The sequence below is a fragment of the Peromyscus maniculatus genome, chromosome 3 (genome assembly GCF_049852395.1).
Source record: "Peromyscus maniculatus bairdii isolate BWxNUB_F1_BW_parent chromosome 3, HU_Pman_BW_mat_3.1, whole genome shotgun sequence".
Taxonomy (NCBI): Eukaryota; Metazoa; Chordata; class Mammalia; order Rodentia; family Cricetidae; genus Peromyscus; species Peromyscus maniculatus.
In genome coordinates this window covers 157,100,224-157,119,750 of record NC_134854.1, presented here as the reverse complement: position 1 = coordinate 157,119,750, position 19,527 = coordinate 157,100,224, and the positions used below count along the sequence as shown (strand labels likewise).

The following is a 19,527-nucleotide window of genomic DNA, read 5'->3' as shown; positions in this document are numbered from 1 at the left end:
TGGTATCTTTTCACAGCAATAGAAACCCTAAGACATCACGTAAAACCAGAGACAGTGTGTGCATCTGTAATCCCAGCATCGTTACAGAGAGATGGGAAGGGAGACAGAAGAGTGTACTCACAGGCCGTCTGACCTGGAGAGCAGAGCAGGAGCTCCTGCCTCAAATGGGTGAAAGGTGAGGGTCAGAAGCCAAGGTGGTCCTCTAATCCCACCGGCAGTCTGTGGTGTACAAATGAAACACACCAATACACACACACACACACACACACACCAATCCCCAGAGACACACACATGCTCACATGCTCTCATATACCCACCCTAACCCCCACTAATCCATAGACACACATATATATACACACACGCACACACACACACACACACACACACACACTGGCACACACATCAATCTACACAGACATAGAGACACACCAGTCCACATACAAATACACACATACACACGCACACACACTCCAATTCAAATACATACATACACATACTAATCCATAGACATACACACAGAAAGAGATTAAAATTCATGTAAGGTAATAAAAGAAAATGATACAATAATGAAACTGAGAAAATCCCAAACAACTCCATACAACTCTTTGATGCTATGTATTCTATAACATAGTTGGTGTATATTTGGAAATATCCTCTTCAATGACATCAAACAAACACAAAAGTAAGCAACAATAAACCACCATTTCACACACATCATAAATGTTTAAAAATACTTAACAATATCAGGAACATTGGAAAGGAGAGTTCTCAAGTTGGGAGATTGGCACATCACTTTGGAAAAGGATTTCATGGTATCAGTGAAGTTGAAAGTGTGTTCCTCCACTGTAACCCAAGAAGGTATCATGTGTAGTGCCTGAAGGAAGGAATTAGAAAACTATGTAGCATAAATTTTAAAAAGTTCTTATTAATAAGATCAAACCCGGACCAGGTATTGGGGTGAATTCTGGAAGATCAGAGAGACAGAACAAGCCACAGCTAACCTCACCTAGCCAACTTCTCAGCTGGTCTTGTTTCCTCAGACTGGATGCTTCTGTGTCCTCATCCCAATGGCTCTCAGCTGAACTGCTGCTAGAAGCCTGAAAGCTTAACCAGCCAAATGCTGCTTGTTTCTGGTCTTCACCCCTTATTTACCTTTCTGCTTTCTACCACCACTCCTTAGGATTCAAGGCTTGCTTTCTGGGATTAAAGGCATGATGAGTCACCATGCCTGTCTGCATCCTTGAACACATGGATTCCTGCCTCTGGAATGTTAGGATTAAAGGCGTGTGCTACCACTGCCTATCCTTTATGTTTAATATTGTGGCTGTTCTGTCTCTGACCCCAGATAAGTTTATTAGCATGCACAATATTTGGGGGGAATACAATACCACAAAACTATTTTTGTATGTTGGGATAAATGTTGAAATTGGACCTCATTTAGCTCAAACTGGCCTTGAAATTGCTATGTAGCTGAAGATGATCTTGAGCTCCTGATCTTCTTGCCTCTACCTCCCAAATGCTGAGTTCCAGACGTGATCCCCTTGGCATGGCTTAAACTTCTTGTTTTAAGGGCAAGGCATGAAACAGGAGCTGGATTATTTAGGAGTAGGGTGGAATCAATGGTGGCTTCCATTTTACCTTTTTCTGCCACTCAAGGTTGTCAGGGTTTTGTTTGTTTCTGGTTTTGCTTTTATTGTCTTTCATTCTTTTCACCATCAGTTCAGATCTTTTGTTATAGAATTACTGTCTTAGTGAAGAGCTTGGGAAAGTAAAATCGAGAAAAGCCCAAAATAGTCCACTTAGCAGTTGGAATGGCAAGAAGCCACACCTCAGTGTCTGCTGGCCTGAGGACTGCAGGGTCAAGGTCCTAAGTTCTTCCTAGTGTCTAGGAGCCAAACGGAATGGATGTTGTGGTGGTTTGAATGTAATTGCCCCCATAAGCTCATAGGGAGTGGTATATTAGGAGGTGTGGCTTTGTTAGAGTAGGTATGACCTTGTTGGAGGAAGTGTGCCACTGTGGAGGCAGGCTTTGAGGTCTCATATATGCTCAAGCCACACCTAATGTCTGAAGTCCACTTCCTGTTGACTTTGAATCAAAATGTAGACTTCTCAGCTCCTTCTCCAGAACCATGCCTGCCTGCATGCTGCCATGTCCCACCATGATGATAATGGACTAAAACTCTGAACTGTAAGCCACCCAATTAAATGTTGCTGTGGTCATGGTGTCTCTTCACAGCAATAGAAACCCTAACTAAGATAGATGCTCATAAACACCTCCTGATGGTTCTATTCCTTTTACAGAAAATACAGAAGAGATAATGAACTTCGACAGAAAAAATGGTCCCACATTCCTCCTGAAAATATCTTTCCTCTGGAGACCAATGAGACCAACCATATCAGCCTGAAGGTAAGTCAGGTGTACTCTATGTGTTGATGAGTATCTGACAGGACTTTGGTAGCATGATAACAAATGTACCAAGCATGGACACTTTAGTTCATTTGGGAATCCAAGATTTAGACATTTGCAGCTTAAAGGAGGAAGGATTATTTTGCCCATGGTTTCTGGACCACTTCTGGCTGTGAAATTAGCAGCTTGCTTGCTGCATGACAGGGGAAGGCCAGCCCATTATGGGTGGAGCCACCAATGGGCTGTCGTCCGGGGTTCTATAAGAAATCAGGTGGAATGAGCCAGCCCAACCTTAGAAGACAAGCTGTGTGTGCTATAGAGGATGTGGAGAGACAACCCAGTGGTGGCTCCATCCATAATGGGCTGGCCTTCCTGTCAATCACTAATTAAGAAAATGCCCTACAGTCCTGCCTGCAGTTGGAAAATGCACATGCACAGAAGGAGCCAGCCTTTCCAGAAGGCGACTTTAACCTCATAATCTCAAATTGTCTTTGTAGGACATGATAGCTCCCCACCCCCACTCTCCAAACACAAAAGGAAACATGAGGCTTGCAAAGAGGCATGGTGTCCAGGGATCCTGTTCAGAGGAATCCTAAGCTCTGCCTTCTTTACCATTCAGCTAGCAATGTAGGCAAAAGGAAAATGGAGGCGTTTCCTCAGCTGAGGCTCCCTCCTCTCAAAGGACTATGGCTTGTGTCAAATTGACATCAAACCAGCTAGCAAAATTGATCCCTTGCCAACTTGACACACAAACATATCGTTATTAAGCCATAATCTTTTTTTCTTGTTCATCCCCAAGGACACACATTACTATCAACATTATAGTATAGAATATTTTACAAACTTAAAATTTTAAACACTTTAAAAGTTGTCATTTTAAAAATATCCAGTCTCCTTTAAAAGGCAGTATCTGTAAAATTCCAAAATCCCTCTCTCTCTTTTTTTTTTAAGTTTAAAGTCTCTCTACTGTGGGCTTCTGTAAAATCAAGAATAATTAAATACTTTCTCACTTCAAGAGGGAAGAACACAGTCACAATCTGAATAAAGCAAAACCACACTTCAACAGTGTAAATAACTCGATGTCCAGATTTACTCGGAGTCTTCTGGGCTCCTCCAAGGAGCGTGGGCCTCTTCTCCGGCTCCATCCTCTGCAGTACACACAGCTTGTCTTCTAGGCTCAGGCTGTCTCACTCCACCTCTGCTGCCGTCCTTGGCGGTCATCCCATGGTCCTGGCATCTCCAAAATGCTGGGGCCTTTTGCTGCACCTGGGCTGCACTTTCCCCAGTAGCCTCTCCTGGGCCTCTTCAGAGACTCCAGCCTACCACACAGTCCCGAGCCTCAGCTGCTCTCCATGACCCCTCACGCCTTCAACACCAGTACCACCTGGGTGACTCTCACACTACCAAGTTTGGCTGCCAGCACAAGGCACGACCTTGCTCCCCTCTAGAACACAGCTTCTGTGTGCTGACTCTGAGGAAGCACTTCCCAGAAGATTTTACCTCAGTGATGCTGGTTCTTCTTTATCACTGCTAATCTCTCAACTTCGGCGGACCAGTTGTCCAGTAGAGCAAAGGTTTTACTTCAGTGGTTCTGGTATCTTGTTAATCACAGCTGACTCTTCAGTGCCAGCTAGCCAGAACCGTAGATTAACTCCAAATAGTAAATGGCCCTGATGGTGACTCTCAGACTTTCCTCTGGAATTCCACAAGCCAGGCATCCTTCATCTGAATTTCTCTCAATATCTTATCTCCCAAGTACCTGCAGAACAGCTCACCAAGGTTTGAACACTCAGTGGCTTTTCTGGTCCAAAGACCCAAAGTCCTTCCACAGCCCTCCCCAAACAACATAGTCAGGTCTGTCACAGCGATACCTTACTCCTGGTACCAGTTTCTGTCTTAGTCCAGGTTTCTATTGCTGTGATGAAACATCATGACCAAAGCAACTTGGGAGAAAAGGATTCATTTGTCTATGCTTCCATATCACTGTTCATCTTTGAAGGAAGTCAACACAAGAACTCACACAGGGCAGGAACCTGGAGGCAGGAACTGATGCAGAAGCCATGGAGGAGTTCTGTTTATTGGCTTGCTCTCTGTGGCTTGCTCAGCCTGCTTCCTTATATATGGAAGTACCCAGGGGTCCCGGGGTTTAGCTACGTCTGGCGTGGGATATCTGAGGGGAAAAAAAAAAATCTACGTACACTATGTTCTTATGTCTGTTAACTTTATTCCTCTAAGACAAAATTCTATCAATTCAGCTATAGCTCCACCAGGCACTCAAGGCAGGAATAATTCTAGACATACCAAGCTCTTTATCTGTCTACTTTATTTCTCTGAGATGAAATCCTGTCTCCATAACTACAGTTCCGTTCAGTTCCCCAGCTCATAGTCCTGCTAACGACTAAACTCCTATGCTTCCAGCCTCATCTTCATCCTCTGTGTCCTCTTTCTCCATCTCTGCTACTCTCTGCTCTTGGCACTCAGAAAACTCTACCCGAGATCTGCTTACCCTCTACGGAATCTCTGTTGTCTTCTCTTCTCTCTTGCCATGCTGTTCTTTCCGTTTCTACAGAAAATGCCCTCCCTTTCTTTCCGTGGGCACGGCAGTGGTTCTCTGCCTCTTCAGGAATATTGTTTTACTTCCCACCTTGATATGTAAAAATCCTCTTTCGTTCTCAGTCAATTGCTCTGGAGAACCACTAGGCCTCCTCCAGGTGAGGGGAGGGCCTGAGCTTCATTAGCACAAGAAACAAAGCTATGAGTCTTCCACCAGATTGTTTCCTAAACTCAGCGGGGCAGTTAGTAACTTAGTTCAGCATGTCTGGGGAGCTGAACTGTTTACCAATTAGTCTGGACATACAGAATTTCATAGCAGAAGACAGCTGAAATATTAAAGGCTGGGTATCACCAAATATTCATAATAAATGGCTTGCCTCATGACAGACCCTTGGTCTGGTCAAGGTATAGCTTTAATACACAGCTGAATCTCTATGATATATTCTTGCAGCCCACAAGACTTACAGAACCCAGGACCACAGCCCAGGAGTAGCCCGACACACAAGGGGCTGGATCCTCCCCCATCAATCACTAATTAAGAAAATGTACTACAGGCCTGCCTACAGCCAGTTCGTTTTCTCAACAAGGGTCCTCTCCTCTCAGGTGTCAAGTTAATCTAGCACTAGCCAGCACAGCACCCCGAGTTTTTATGATATGCAAATTGAAAGATATGCAAGTCTTAACTTTTTTCCTGTGTTTAAACCAGAAGTCAGTGGCAGGAAAGGCAGGAGCCACATCTGACCTGCAGTGGTATACATATGTTCATCTATGTGTTGTTCTGTGTTGACATTTTTTAAATCAATTGCCAACATATAAAATCACAGCATATCATATAAAAACCCACATCTCGGGCTTTTTTTGAGAAACCAGCTGATCCGGCAATTCTAAGCCAAACCCAGGATTGATGGACACTGGGTCCTGACACCCCGCTGGCATCTCTGCTGGTGCCTTTAGGCATAAAATTGCAACTCGAATGCAGTGAGCTTTTGTAGCATCCTTCTCCAAGAGCATCTGCCTGGAGATGGCACCGGCCAGGGTTTCCAGCAGGGGGAGAACCAGAGGAAGCAAAGCATAGGAAGCCAAGAGAATTCTTGGTACTAGTAAGACCATGAGAGGAGGGAGGGGGGAGCCCAGAGAATGGCGTGGGGGACCCCTGGGGAAGGGTAGGCGTCAGGAAGCAGAGGAAGCAGAAGGGTGCGCCCAAGATGCACATCAGGGGCAGCTGTGGAGCACTCGCAGACACACCCAGAGAGCCTTTGGCAGTGAAGGGAGACTGAAGTTCTGGGCCAATTGGTCTTTTCTCTGCCAGATCGACGATGACAGGAGACGGGATACAATCCAGAGACTACGACAGTGCAAATACGACAAAAAGGTAGGTGTGGTGCCCCCGCCCTGCACCCATTGTCCCGAACCCTTTCCGTGAGTGTAGCACCCCACTGTCCTGAAGCCTGTCTGTCTGTCAGTACAGTCGTCATCCCTGCCCCCCACTCTAAACCCTTTCAGTTAGCAGGGGTGAGTTCCCCTACCCCACCCCACCCCACCCCTGCTCCCTGAACCCTGCCAGTAGTTAGACTAGGCCTCACTGCCCTGAACCTGTCCAGGGGCGTGCTGGGTGTTCTGACACACAGTTGTCCTGGCCCCTGACCTTGGCAATACAAGGTCGGCAGAGACACCCAGGTCAGCAGAGGCTCCCAGGTCGCTACAAGAGTTTCACATGGAAGGTGCTCTGGGGACGTGGACGAGCAAAGGAAACATTCTTGTGGGAAGTAGAGGACAGGAAACGTGAGATTCAGGTCACTCAGGGAAGCCCTTATACATGGGTTTTAAGAATTCCATCAGGGAAGGGCTCCGTTCTTCTTCCCTTGTCTTTCCTTTCTTTTCTCCTTCCTTTCCACTTTCCTCATTTCCTCCTTCCTTCCTCACTCTTTCCTTCCTCCTTCCTTCCTCCCTTCCATTCCCCTTGGTCATTTTTCATGAAATGTTTAAACTCCAGCCTACTCTATCCCAGTTGCTAGGCACTAGAGATAGACACCTTAGTCAAACACTGTGAGTGCTCCAAAGTTCCGATACAACGGGGCCCTCAAGCAAACTTCTACGTTATGCACATAATGAATTGCACCACACTCTGCTGTCCTGTGGCTCGACTGGTTGGAGATTGTCCACGAAAGACTTGGGCCACAGCAATCCCCCTCTTTCTACAACTGATCTCTGCAGAAAGTGATTCTGAAAGACCTCAAGCACAGTGATGGCAACTTCACGGAGAAGCAGAAGATCGAACTCAACAAGGTATGCGCCCTGTTAGTCAGCTTCACCCCATTTCCCAAACACTGAGGTCCCCGGATGAGAGAGGGTCCCCAGGCAAAGGCAAGGGTGACCTGGCTTCTTGTTGACCATCCACCAAGGGACGCTGGAGAGTGAGGCTTCATGTTGCCTACAACACAGCCCTGGTATTATTTAAAGGTCCTTAGAATTTTTATCCAGTGTGGTTGAGTAAGATGTGATGTGTGTGGGAAGGAGAAGATGCTGGCATTCAGTTGTTATGTTGAGTCTTCTTGCCAAAGACTTCAAAGAAGCACATTTCACTGGCACATTAATCTCCATGGTAGCACCCCGCCCCCACCTGCCCCCTGCTGCTTTGCTTTGTAACCTGCTGGGTTGCTTGTTCGATGCACCCCACTCCCCCCACACCCCACCTCCTATCTCCCACTCCCCACCCCCTCAGCTTTGCTCTGTAAATAGTTGATTCACCTGATCTCTCAGTTGCTACAGTCCGACTACTACAACCTGACCAAGTTCTACGGCACTGTGAAGCTGGACACCAGGATCTTTGGGGTGATCGAATACTGTGAGAGAGGGTCCCTCCGGGTAAGGAATCATGGTCACTTCCTATGGCCTAAGTGGTCCACTAAATGAAAAAGAAAAAAAAAAAAAAAGACGTACTGGAGATGGCTCCATGTGCACCTGTAACTCCGGTTCCAGGGGATCTAACGCCCCCTTCTGGTCTCTGTGGGCCCCACACACATGTGTGCTCATACACACAAAACAAATGAAAAATCGTACTCAATGAAATGACGTCAGAGGGTTGTCAGGAGTAGTGATTGGATTGCATCACTCAGTCCTATGATATCATTACAGGCAAGCCAAAGATATTCAGAAAAGCAGACCAGACATAGGAACGCAAGCAGAGGGGACAAGTGGCTGCTTTGAGACACAGACTTTACGGTACTTCACTTGCTTTGGGGTTGAACGCACAAGGGACAGGCGCTCAGCTAGCATCGGATGACCTGTCCTAAGTCCTGCTTCTGCTCCGTCGAGGTCTCAGAGTCCCTTTCTCTCTCGGGAGGAGTGGAAGAGGACTCGGCAGGGCCAGGTGGGCTCCGGTATTCTGGATGAGAGGTCCAGAGCTGAAAAAGTAGGATAGGACTGAGTCAGGTTTCCAGAACCTAGCACTAAGCTGGGACCCTCAGGCCACTGAGCACTCTGAAGGGCAGACACAGTTGACGTGCATGGAGCAGATGTCAGAAACGGGACTAGAGGAAAGCAAGAACAGGCCGGGATCCAGAGCAAAGGGGCTAAAGCATTGGATCCCGACTCTGCAGATTGGCTGGGCATGCTCTGGGCCTTCAGACACCTTTGGGCAAGGTGGCCACGTAATTCATCAGGACACTTTGAGAGCAAAGGGGACTATGTTTATGCCAAGCAGACATGAACTGACTCTGGCAGGGGCGTGTGCTTTATGTGAATATACATTAAAGAATTAAAGAAGAGAAGTCCCAGAATAATAGGTCAGGTGACGCATCCAATGGCGATTTTGTTCTACCTTCTCATATTTTGTAAATTCTGTTCATACTTTATGAAAGATACATTTCCCTGTTGTATTTGAAGCAGAATCCCACCAAGGAGTGCACGTTAGCCCATGAGAACAGGCTAGGACGGGCAAGTGCTGAGCCAATGGGAGAAAGTTCCTGCAGATTCTGGCTGCTTACGGCTTCCTTCTTGCCCCACAGCCTCATCTGAAATGACTAATAACTCTAGAAGCTCCTGAGAAATCGCTGATGCCACACCCAAGTTAAACCAAGACTCCAGGCAGGCTGTTTCCTGAAACAAGATCGTTCTGTTCCAGGTCATACCGAAAACAGTTGCCTGCTTGGTTTAACTAAACCCGTATAGGAACCACCTTAAAGTTAGATTGGTTCAAAGCCCAGCTCCTCCAATTCCTAGGAAAGTCAAGAGCTCTCTTAAGGACAGAGATCCTAGCTACTTAAAGAAAACTCAGAGCAATTAAGTCAATTGAAGTAATTAGCATAGAGAGTAGAGACTAGAGCCTAAAGAAGGAATTCCCAGGAGCAATTCCCTGCTTAGAAACACTGGTCCAGCCAGGTGTGGTGGCACACACCTGTAATCCCAGCTCTCAGGAGGCAAATGAGAGGGAGCAGCTCAACTTCAAGGCAGCGTAGGAGTTCTGCCTACATGCTGTGTGCCAGATACATACGGTACTTCAGGCCTTGTGGACTACCAAGGGAGACCTTGCCTCAAAAACAAAGTGTTTCAAAACATATAAAACGAATCCATTCATCCAGTCTTCATGAGATGGAGCAGGCAGGGCAGATGCTTTTTGGTCAGACTTCCCAAGGCCAGCCTCCAGGCAGAGTCTGCGTTGTATCTTTCTCTCCTACCCGATGCTGAAAATCACCCAATCAATGCCTGTTCTGTTTATTTGGAGGTTGTGAGACAGAGTCTCACATAGCCCAGGCTGCCCTTGATATTCTGGTCCTCCTGCCTCCACCTCCTACGTACAGTACATGGTTGATAATGACAATCAATGGCTATGGTTCTGGTTTATGTATTTACTGTACTATATGCTTTATTGTTATTTTAGGTTACTATGCTGTAGTGTTATTTTAGAACATACTTCCATTTATTTAAAAAAAAAACTTACTGAAGAGCAGCATGCTGTATTAGCCAGCAACACAATACATCTCATCTTTCTTTTCCTTCCTTCCTTCTTTCCTCCCTCCCTCCCTTCCTCTCTTTTCTCTTTCTTGAGAGAGGGTCTCACTACATAGTTCAGGTTGATCTCAAACTGGTAGAAATTCTCTTGTTTAAGACTCCCGAGTCATTTTGATGGCACTTGATCTATTCTGTGTCATTTTGTTCCTCCTGACCCTGGGAGCAAGATTGTGGAGAGAGAGAGAGAGAGAGAGAGAGAGAGAGAGAGAGAGAGAGAGAGAGAGAGAGAGAGAGACTCTGTGTATGTGGGTGTCTGTGTGGGCGTCAGAGCGTGGGAGAGAACACCACTCTACACCAGAGCATGTCAGCGATATACAGGCATTGTGCCCCGTGGCCTGGCCTTTGAAGGTCCTAGGCTCTAGGTTTATGTGAGAACACTGCATGACAGTCACACAATAAAAATGTCAAACATACTTCTCAGCCTGTAGCTCTGTCCAACAACCTGTGATGGCATGTGATGATAAATGATGGTGGTGGCAACCCCGTTTTTTCCTGACTCAACAGCCTCATGATTGGCTGATTTGATTCATGATTTCTCCATCTGTCTTTCCCTGCAGCGGTTCATCTTTTCATTGTGTGTGTGTTTGTGTTTTCTCTCCTATTCAGGAAGTTTTAAATGATACGATTTCCTACCCTGATGGCACATTCATGGATTGGGAGTTTAAGATCTCTGTCTTATATGATGTTGCTAAGGTAAGACACATATGTACACAAACACATTCATGAAAATGAAGTCATCTAACAAGCTGTGGGCATCATCCATGCTGCTTCCGTCCATAAACTACAACAGTGGTAGGTAGCTGTGTCATACGTGGGACTTGATGAAATAATGTGTGCGCTCACACATTCTCACAGATTTGTCAGAAATAAAATACCCTATGAAATAATTTCCAAATCTGCTAGATTTTAGGAAATAATTGAGTCCAGTCATTTCCTTCATAAATGTAAGATTGTCTTAGCAGTATTTTTAGGTCAAGGCAGCAGAGAGCTAGAGACATGTACTTGATCACAGTTCACATAAGCAGGAAGTAAGAACATGTAAACAATAAAACCTGATGAGATGGCTCAGAAGGTAAAGAGCTTGTCAACCAGACAGGGAGAACTGAATCCAGTTCTCAGAACCCTGTAAAATGATCAGCTATGGTGGCACCCATCTGTGATTCTAGAACTGGGGAGGAGGAGATAAACAGGTTCCCTAGGGCTCACTGACCAATCAGCCTGGCCTAATTGGCAAGCTCTGGTCCCAGTGAAAGACTGTCTCAAAACATGAGGTGGGGGCTTTCCAACCACACACATACAGAATCACAAAATCCTGTGCCTTGTATAGCATGCAGCTACTCAACTGGAGTTTACATTCAACTTCCTTTTTATTTTTGTTATGGAACTATACCTCACAGCGTGTAGGCAAGCAGTAGGGTTTTCACAATACCGTTAAAACAAAGTCCACAGCACCGAATTTAAAATTGGATAGCATGGCAACATGTACAGAGAAATAGATTCAAAATGTCACGTCTTTTTTTCAAATGGTCATTCAGCCAGTGTGTGATGTTTCTTTGTTTTCCCACCATCTGGAAAACCTCAGGGCATGTCGTATCTGCACTCCAGTAAGATTGAAGTCCACGGGCGTCTGAAATCCACCAACTGCGTGGTGGACAGCCGAATGGTGGTGAAGATCACAGATTTTGGGTGCAATTCCATCCTACCTCCAAAAAAAGGTCTGTGTCTCTCTTACTAGCATTTTTTTTCTTTTTTGAAATTTCTACCTAACTTGTGTAGAATATTCAAAACACGGCGATGAAGCAGACAACATTCTGACTCACTCTCCAGCACCACCTGTCAGTCAATGAAAGATTTAAAAAATGTATTTTTTAAAAAAGTTTTATGGGTATGGGTGTTTTGCTTGTGTGAATGACCGTGCACCATGTGCACACAGAGACCAGAAGACAGCTTCAGATTTCCTGGACCTGGAGTTACAGATGGCTGTGAGCTGCCATGTGGACACTGGGAACTGAAGTCAGGTTCCTTGTAAGACCAGAAAATGCTCTTAACCACTGAGCCATCTCTCCAGCCCCTCAACAAATGCTCTTTGAGTTAAACGGTATTCAGCTGTGTCTCCTGAGATACATGAAGAAGCTTGAGGAACTTACAGACCTGTGGAAGCTAGGATGGGAAGAACAGTAGAACCATCTCACTGAACTTGTCCTTTGTAGGAGACGGGAATGAGGTTACAGGCTGGAGATTTTCACAAGAAGATAGAGAACAGAGACCAGTTCCCATGTGGACATTACCACTCACTTGTCTGTGGTGACAGGATACATATACATACATATACATATAATATGTGAAATAGAGCCTCATTGGTCATTCTCAGTATTGGGGGGAGGGTCCAGGAAAGGAACATGAGGACTCAAGGGTTGGATGAGGGAAGTCATACAAGCATTTCTCCTCCATTCTTTACTATAAGTCAGAGCTAAGCGGCCTCAGAAATCTAGACCTTGTTTCAACACACTTCCTAGTTCCAAAAGTGAAGGTCTTTTTTCCAATTCTGTGTAACAGTCTTTTGGGTTTCATTCTCCTAAATAGAAGAAAAATTATAATTCTGCCTCTATTTTCACAATCCTGTGAAGTTTAACATGATATTGGACTAAATATTTCCATTTTTGTGTGTGCACATACATGTGTGTTCTCAGCAGAAGGCTGAGGCTATGACAGGAGCCTTCTCCACTTTATTTAGCAAGGCAGTCTCACAACTAAACCCAGAGCTTGTTGATAAGGCCATTCTGACTGGCCAGCTTGCCCTGGGGAATCCTGTCTCCAATTCTGAACACTGGAATGGCAGGCGGTCACCACACCATCCACTGTTCACACAGGTTCTGGGGTATCTGAACTCAGGTCCTCGTGTTTACACAGGAGCTTTGCCTACTGGACCATCCTCCTACGCCCTTATACGTTCTTCCTAGCTGGACTAGCTCATGCTGGGGAGAGAGAGCACCTGGGCTCCATTCTCCTGGGAATCGTGGCTTAGTGTTCTGTCACGTTCTCACTGAAGGAGAGCACTTCATTCCTCCAGTCTTCACTTTCTGAGCATGTGCTGTGAACTAACTCATGATTGTCTTGGAGGTCAGATGACTGTCTTGCTGGGGTGCCAAGTTAATTCATTAAGCAAAGAACCAGAGCTTTTAATCAGATAAGACATATCCCATCCTCCTTAGTGTTGCTAAGCTGGATCTGCTGATCGTAGATGCCTGTTACCTGAACTTTCAGCCTATGTGAAACCCCCTCCCTCCAACTTTGTCGCTGTCCCCCCCACAGACCTGTGGACCGCTCCTGAGCACCTGCGCCAGGCCAGCATCTCTCAGAAAGGGGATGTGTACAGCTTCGGGATCATCGCCCAGGAGATCATCCTTCGCAAGGAAACTTTCTACACGCTGAGCTGTCGGGACCAGAATGGTGAGTCAGACTTCTTTCACAGGCTGGCACAGAGCCAGAAGACCCCAGGCCTCTCCTCTGCTAAAGGAATGACTCCTTCTCGGAGTTGCACATTCTAAGAGGATTGCAAAGCCCTGGTGTCAGAGGGCTCAGTCAGGTGCCATTATTCCATATATCACACGTCGGCGTTAAAGGATCTTCCTTTACTGGCTAGCTGTGGTGGTCCACACCTGCGATCCTAACACTTGGGAAGTGGAGTGTCTTAGTTGAGTTTTCTATCGCTGTGAAGAGACACTGTGACCACAGTAACTCTTGTAAAGAAAACATTTAACTGGGGTGGCTTGCTTACAGTTTCAGAGGTTCAGTCAACTAGCGTCATGATGGGGAGCATGGCGGTGTGCTGAGAGTCCTACATCTTGCAGGCAACAGGAAGCTGATGACTGACAGTCACAGGGAGAGAAGCTTGAGCAAAAGAGACCTCAGAGCCCACCCCCACAGTGACACACTTCCTCCAACAAGGCCACGCCTCCTAATAATACTGCTCCCTTTGGAGGCCATTTTCTTTCAAACCGCCACAGGGAGGCAGCAGAGTCAGGGGTTCCTAAGCACTCTAAAGCCAGCCTGGCCTGCATGAGACCCTGTCTCAAAAGGCCAACAACAAAAGAATGCTTCCTGCCCTCGAGGCTCTCCTCCTGATCACGGAGGGTAGTCCTAGCTGGACTAGCTCATGCTGGGGAGAGAGAGCACCTGGGCTCCATTCTCCTGGGAATCGCGGCTTAGCGTTCTGTCACATTCTCACTGAAGGAGAGCACTTCATTTGTTCCTCCAGTCTTCACTTTCTGAGCATGTGCTGTGAACTAACTCATGGTTGTCTTGGACGTCAGATGACTGAGGGATCTGGCAGTCAGGGAAGAGTGTGGGAGAGAGAGAGCCTGGTGAAGCAGTAATAGAATCTGAGGTGTTCACGTGATAGCTGTCTACTTGTACACCGCTCCCGGGTCGTAAGTGGGGGAAGACTCCCCCCACTTCATTCACATCTGTAGAGGCTCTGTCACACTCCTATTGCCTAAAGAGTCATCCAGGGGCGAACCAGTTCAGATGTGCTCAGCAGCCCTCGCTGCGGGTCTTCTTGTAATGGAATTATTCTCATCCAATCAGAGAAGATTTTCAGAGTGGAAAACTCAGACGGGATAAGGCCTTTCCGCCCAGATCTGTTCCTGGAAACTACAGATGAAAAGGAGCTGGAGGTGAGTCGATATTCCTGGTATTCAGTGGTCTGTCTACCTGTAAAGGTTTACCGCAGAGTCTGTGGGCAAAAGAGCAAAAATGTGTTCCTGTGGAGTTTTAGAAGCTCCACACAGCCTCCAGGTTCTTTGGAGGTGGCCCTTTCCTCCTTCACAAGCTCCTGGTAGCTTCCCTTGGTTCGCAGCCTCCTGTCACATCCTCGTGCCTCTCCTGTCTTGCTGCTTCTCATCTTGTCCTCCAATTAGAACGGGCGTGACTCCATCTGGACCCACCCAGGGAACCCAGTGCAACTGCCCAGTCTCAAGGTTTTTCAGTTAATCCCATTTGAAAAGGTCAAACAATCCCCTCTGTTGGTAGTCTTTTCTTTGTGGTTTCAGTTACCAGAAACCACTGAGGTCCAAAATTACTAAGTGGAAAATTCCAGAGTAAACCATTTATAAACTTTACGTTGTGTGGCATGATCGGAGTTCATGCCATTTTGCTCTGTCTATTGAGACATAAGTCATTCCTCTATCCAACATGTCCACTCTATATGCGCCCCTCCCGTTAGCCACTCAGGGGGCATCTAAGTTCTAAGTTCACTGTTGAGATGATGAACCATGAGTTCAGCCCTGTTACTTAATAATGGCCCTCAAGTACATGAGCAGTGATGCCGCCAGATCTAGTCATTATAATTGTTTTACTTTATCATTAGTTTTATTATGACTTAGAGATTACATCTAATGATAAGTCTGTACAGGACTACTCTCTACACTTGGAGTTATTTGATGGGAATGGAAATTGTCTCTCCCAGACAAGGAAGGGCTACACTTTGGTGGCATTCATAGGACACAGGGATTAGGACGCAAAGATCTGTGACAGTTGTTCTTACCCCTCCCCCAAGCCCTGTTCCTCCCCCGGCTCAGGAAAGAGCTGGTGGTTAAAATACACGTCACAGTCTACATGTGTATGTGACGTGTGCATGAGACGTATAAATACCTCTATTGATTTAAAAAGAACTATGAGCCAGGTATGGGTGTACACGTCTGCAGTCCCAACACTCGGAAGGCAGAGGGAGGAAGAGCAGGCATTGGAGACTGGGTACACGAGAGCGTGTCTCAAACATCAGAGGGAGGAAGAGCAGGCATTGGAGACTGGGTACACGAGAGCGTGTCTCAAACATCAGAGGGAGGAAGAGCAGGCATTGGAGACTGGGTGCATGAGAGCGTGTCTCAAACATTAACAACAAACTCTCACGCGTGCAGACGAGGAGTTAATACTCGGATACAACTGATTTAATAGTCAGGACTAGTATTTTATAAGCTAAAAGAATTTGAGTGTATTTTGTTCTAATTCTACTTTAGAAATTACTAAGCTGGGTGTGGTGGCACATGCCTGTAATCCCTGCCCTGGAGGGGTAGAGGCAGGACAATCAAGAGTTAAAGGTCATCCTCAGCTACATAGTGAGTTAGAGGCCAACCTGGGCTACATAAGACTTGGTCTCAAAATAAAACCAAATCAAAACAAACAAAAGAAACTCAAAAACAAAAAAAAGTAGTATGCTTCACTTAAAAAACATAGAGAAACATTTAAACAAGCCTTCAAGAAGACTTTTAAAAGCCAGGCATGGTGACTTATACCTATAATCCCAGCACTGAGGAGTCTGGGGCAGGAGGATTTTGAGTTTGAGGCTAGTGTGGATTATATAGTGAGGCCCACTATAAAATTAAGGAGAGGGGAGGGCAGGGGAGGGGAGGGGAGGGGAAAATGAAAGGAAGGAACAGAGGGTAGGAAGGAAAGAGAGAAGGTGAGAACACAAGAGAGGGAGTCGGGGAGGGGACACTGTAGCCCCGATTCAGGGATTCAGAGCCGCTGAGATACAAGTGCCCGCCACTATTCCCATCACTGCCCTTTCCTGTTTCCCGGATTCCTCCCCACTCACCAGCAGAGCCTTCCCGCCATTCCCAATAAGAAGAAGAGGTGGATTCCAGGATCCTGCGACCTCCCAAATGTTGCATGCTAGAGCCCCTGTACCATCAGATGGTGTGGCGTGTGCAGATAACCTACACTTTAAACAACCTCTGCACTACTCATGATCCCACAACAACATACAATAAATCCCATGAAAAAAATCACTGTTACATTATATGATATTGTATGTGTTCAGCACGGACTTAGTTTTCCCATGAATAGTCCCAGCCTATAGTTAGTTGGATCTAAAATGGGGGAGAATAAAGAGGGCTGGTGGTGTGCACAGATGACTAAAGCCTCAGCCACCAAAGCAGCATCCTCAGTTCAGTTCTGCAGCCGAATGGTTCTGTAACTGGAAACCAGGCAAAGGTCTCAGGCCAGTACCTGGTCTCAGCAGGAAAGAAGTCTGAAGCCCACCCCTCAGCAGTGCCCATGGCTCTCTCTGTTTTGCTCCCCAGAGGTGTGTGGCCGTGCTGAGGCAGGGGCATCACCCAGAGGCTAGGTAAGCAGACAGAGGCAGTTGTGACCTTAGTTCCCTCCCAGCAACCATTTTCCAAGGAGAGGAAGTATGTACTGAACCCTTTATCAGCCCGCTTTTAACCAAAGTGAAGAGCAAACTTTAGTTAATAAAGACTGTCGCCTCCCTGTTGGATCAAGTTACAGGCAGGTGAGGTGATAGTCCCACAGGCCTCCCCTCTGTCGGCCCCTCCTCTCCGCCCCCCTTTCTCTGTGTGCTTCACCACCACAGCTGTGCACCGCTGCCGTGAGGGGAATTAAACATACACATTGCCTTTCGCCCGTGCAAAATTCAAAGCATACGTATGTGCTCACAATCGGGGTAAAGCCTGAACACAGGAAGTCTTTTGCGTGGTCCTCAGGGGAGTGACTCCTCGCTGCAGTTGAGATGAGCGGACCCTCAAGCTTTGTCCTTATGGACACCCACTTGTCTCATGTGTCATTGAGACACATGAGTTTTTGTTTATTATGTTTACCTCTGGTGTGTGTGTGTGTGTGTGTGTGTGTGTGTGTGTGTGTCTGTGTGTGTGTGTCTTGTGTGTGTGTGTGTGTGTCTATGTGTGTATGACCTTAACCTGTTAAGGTGCCTTGCCAGCCAGAGCCTTATTATTTGATTACCCTCCCCGACACCTAAACACCATGTGTTCTCATAAAGCATTTAATTCCTCCCATAAACCCAGCCTTTTCCAAACTGTCACTGCGTTTCAATGAACTGCACCGGAGAACCTGGCTGGGTGTGGTAGTGTAGGTGGCGGGGTCCACACCATGAAAAGGAGAGAACCACAGACAGGTCCTCGTGGCAATCCTTGTGAGATATCCCCTGCCGTGGTCGCGCCATCGTGGAGGAGGACAGAGTGAGACTCTCTCCTGGAGTTTAGCATCCCCCAAGCTAAGCTGCCCGCTCTTCTTCGCAGGTCTATCTACTCGTCAAAAACTGCTGGGAGGAGGATCCCGAAAAGAGGCCAGATTTCAAGAAAATCGAGAGCACGCTAGCCAAGATATTTGGGTACCGCTGACACTTTTACTTTTCTTCCCTATTTTCGATTCCTTAATGATAGTTGATATTTAGTGGCACCAAGGAATGAAAATGCTTATGCTTGTGCCAATAAAATTCTCATTTGAATTCACATAAAATTCAAATGTTCAGAGATAAAAAGGCCATTTCTCAAGGACATACTCATAAAGTTAAACACTCAAGGACAAAATAAATCATAATTATAATTTTTTTTTATTAAAAACAGTTTCCAGGGACTAGAAAGATGGCTCAGCAGTTAAGAACATGTGCTGTTCTTGCAGAGGACCCAAGTTTGATTTCAATAACCCACATCAGGAGGCTCACAATGTGTTTAACTCCCCTCTCCAAGGGACGGAATGTTAGAATGTTTCTGGCTTTCCTGGGCAATTATGTTCAAGGGCACAGTTTCTCTCTCTCTCTCTCTCTCTCTCTCTCTCTCTCTCTCTCTCTCTCTCTCACTCACACACACACACACACACACACACACACACACACACACACACACGCCGGGCGGGTGGTGGTGGCGCACGCCTTTAATCCCAGCATTCGGGAGGCAGAGGCAGGCGGATCTCTGTGAGTTCGAGGCCAGCCTGGGCTACCAAGTGAGTTCCAGGAAAAGGCGCAAAGCTACACAGAGAAACCCTGTCTCGAAAAACCAAAAAGAAAAAAAAACAAAAAGAAAGAAAAAAATTAAGTTTCCAAGAGAACATAAAAGTTGGGGTGCATGGGCAAGTGGGGAGGGCTGAGAGGAGCTAAGAGAGGGGGAAAACATGGTCAAAATATATTGTGTGAGAAAAGTTTAATTAAACATATAATTTCCAGACCCTCTGTAAGTCTAACCCGGGCCCTGAGATTCTATGATGCTCCTGGGCAATTCTTTTTTTAAATTTATTTATTTTATATGTACGGGTGTCTTGCTTGCCTGTAGTCTGTGTGTCATGTGCATGCAGTGCCCACAGAGGTCAGAAAAGGCATCTGACCCTGGGATTGAAGTTACAGACAGTTGTGAGCTGCCACAAGGGTGCTGGGAATCAAACCCAGGTCCTCCGGGTGAACACCCAATGTTCTTAATCACCCACTCATCTCTCCCGGCCCAAGTGGGTAATTCTTAAGATTAGCAAGTTCTTAATTTTTTTTAAGGTCTGGTTTTCATTTTTTATTATTTGTGAATGTGTAAGTTTGTGCACATGTGTGCAGGTGCCCAAGGACAATAAAGGCATCAGATTCCCTAGAACTGAATGGGGATTGCTGGAGGCTGTGAGCCATCTGACCAGCAGGGTGCTGGGAGATGAACTCGGGTCCTCTGGAAAACCAGAACGTGTTCTTACTGAACCATCTCTCCAGCCCCCAAGGTCAGCAAGTTTTAAAGATCTCCAAAATCACCAGGTTTGGACCTAGACAA

At 46.3% G+C, this 19,527-nt stretch overlaps 1 protein-coding gene across 1 annotated transcript in view; it reads left to right on the top strand.

The window, feature by feature from the left end:
• Positions 1 to 19,527, top strand: part of Gucy2c (guanylate cyclase 2C) — an 80,532-nt gene that overhangs the window by 40,846 nt on the left and 20,159 nt on the right. Inside the window, exons 12-20 of the mRNA XM_006976515.3 lie at positions 2,302 to 2,407; positions 6,270 to 6,332; positions 7,175 to 7,246; positions 7,721 to 7,825; positions 10,577 to 10,663; positions 11,553 to 11,685; positions 13,283 to 13,420; positions 14,558 to 14,646; positions 18,025 to 18,116. Of these exons, the coding sequence (XP_006976577.1) occupies positions 2,302 to 2,407; positions 6,270 to 6,332; positions 7,175 to 7,246; positions 7,721 to 7,825; positions 10,577 to 10,663; positions 11,553 to 11,685; positions 13,283 to 13,420; positions 14,558 to 14,646; positions 18,025 to 18,116 (885 nt within the window). The remainder of the gene's footprint in view (positions 1 to 2,301; positions 2,408 to 6,269; positions 6,333 to 7,174; positions 7,247 to 7,720; positions 7,826 to 10,576; positions 10,664 to 11,552; positions 11,686 to 13,282; positions 13,421 to 14,557; positions 14,647 to 18,024; positions 18,117 to 19,527) is intronic.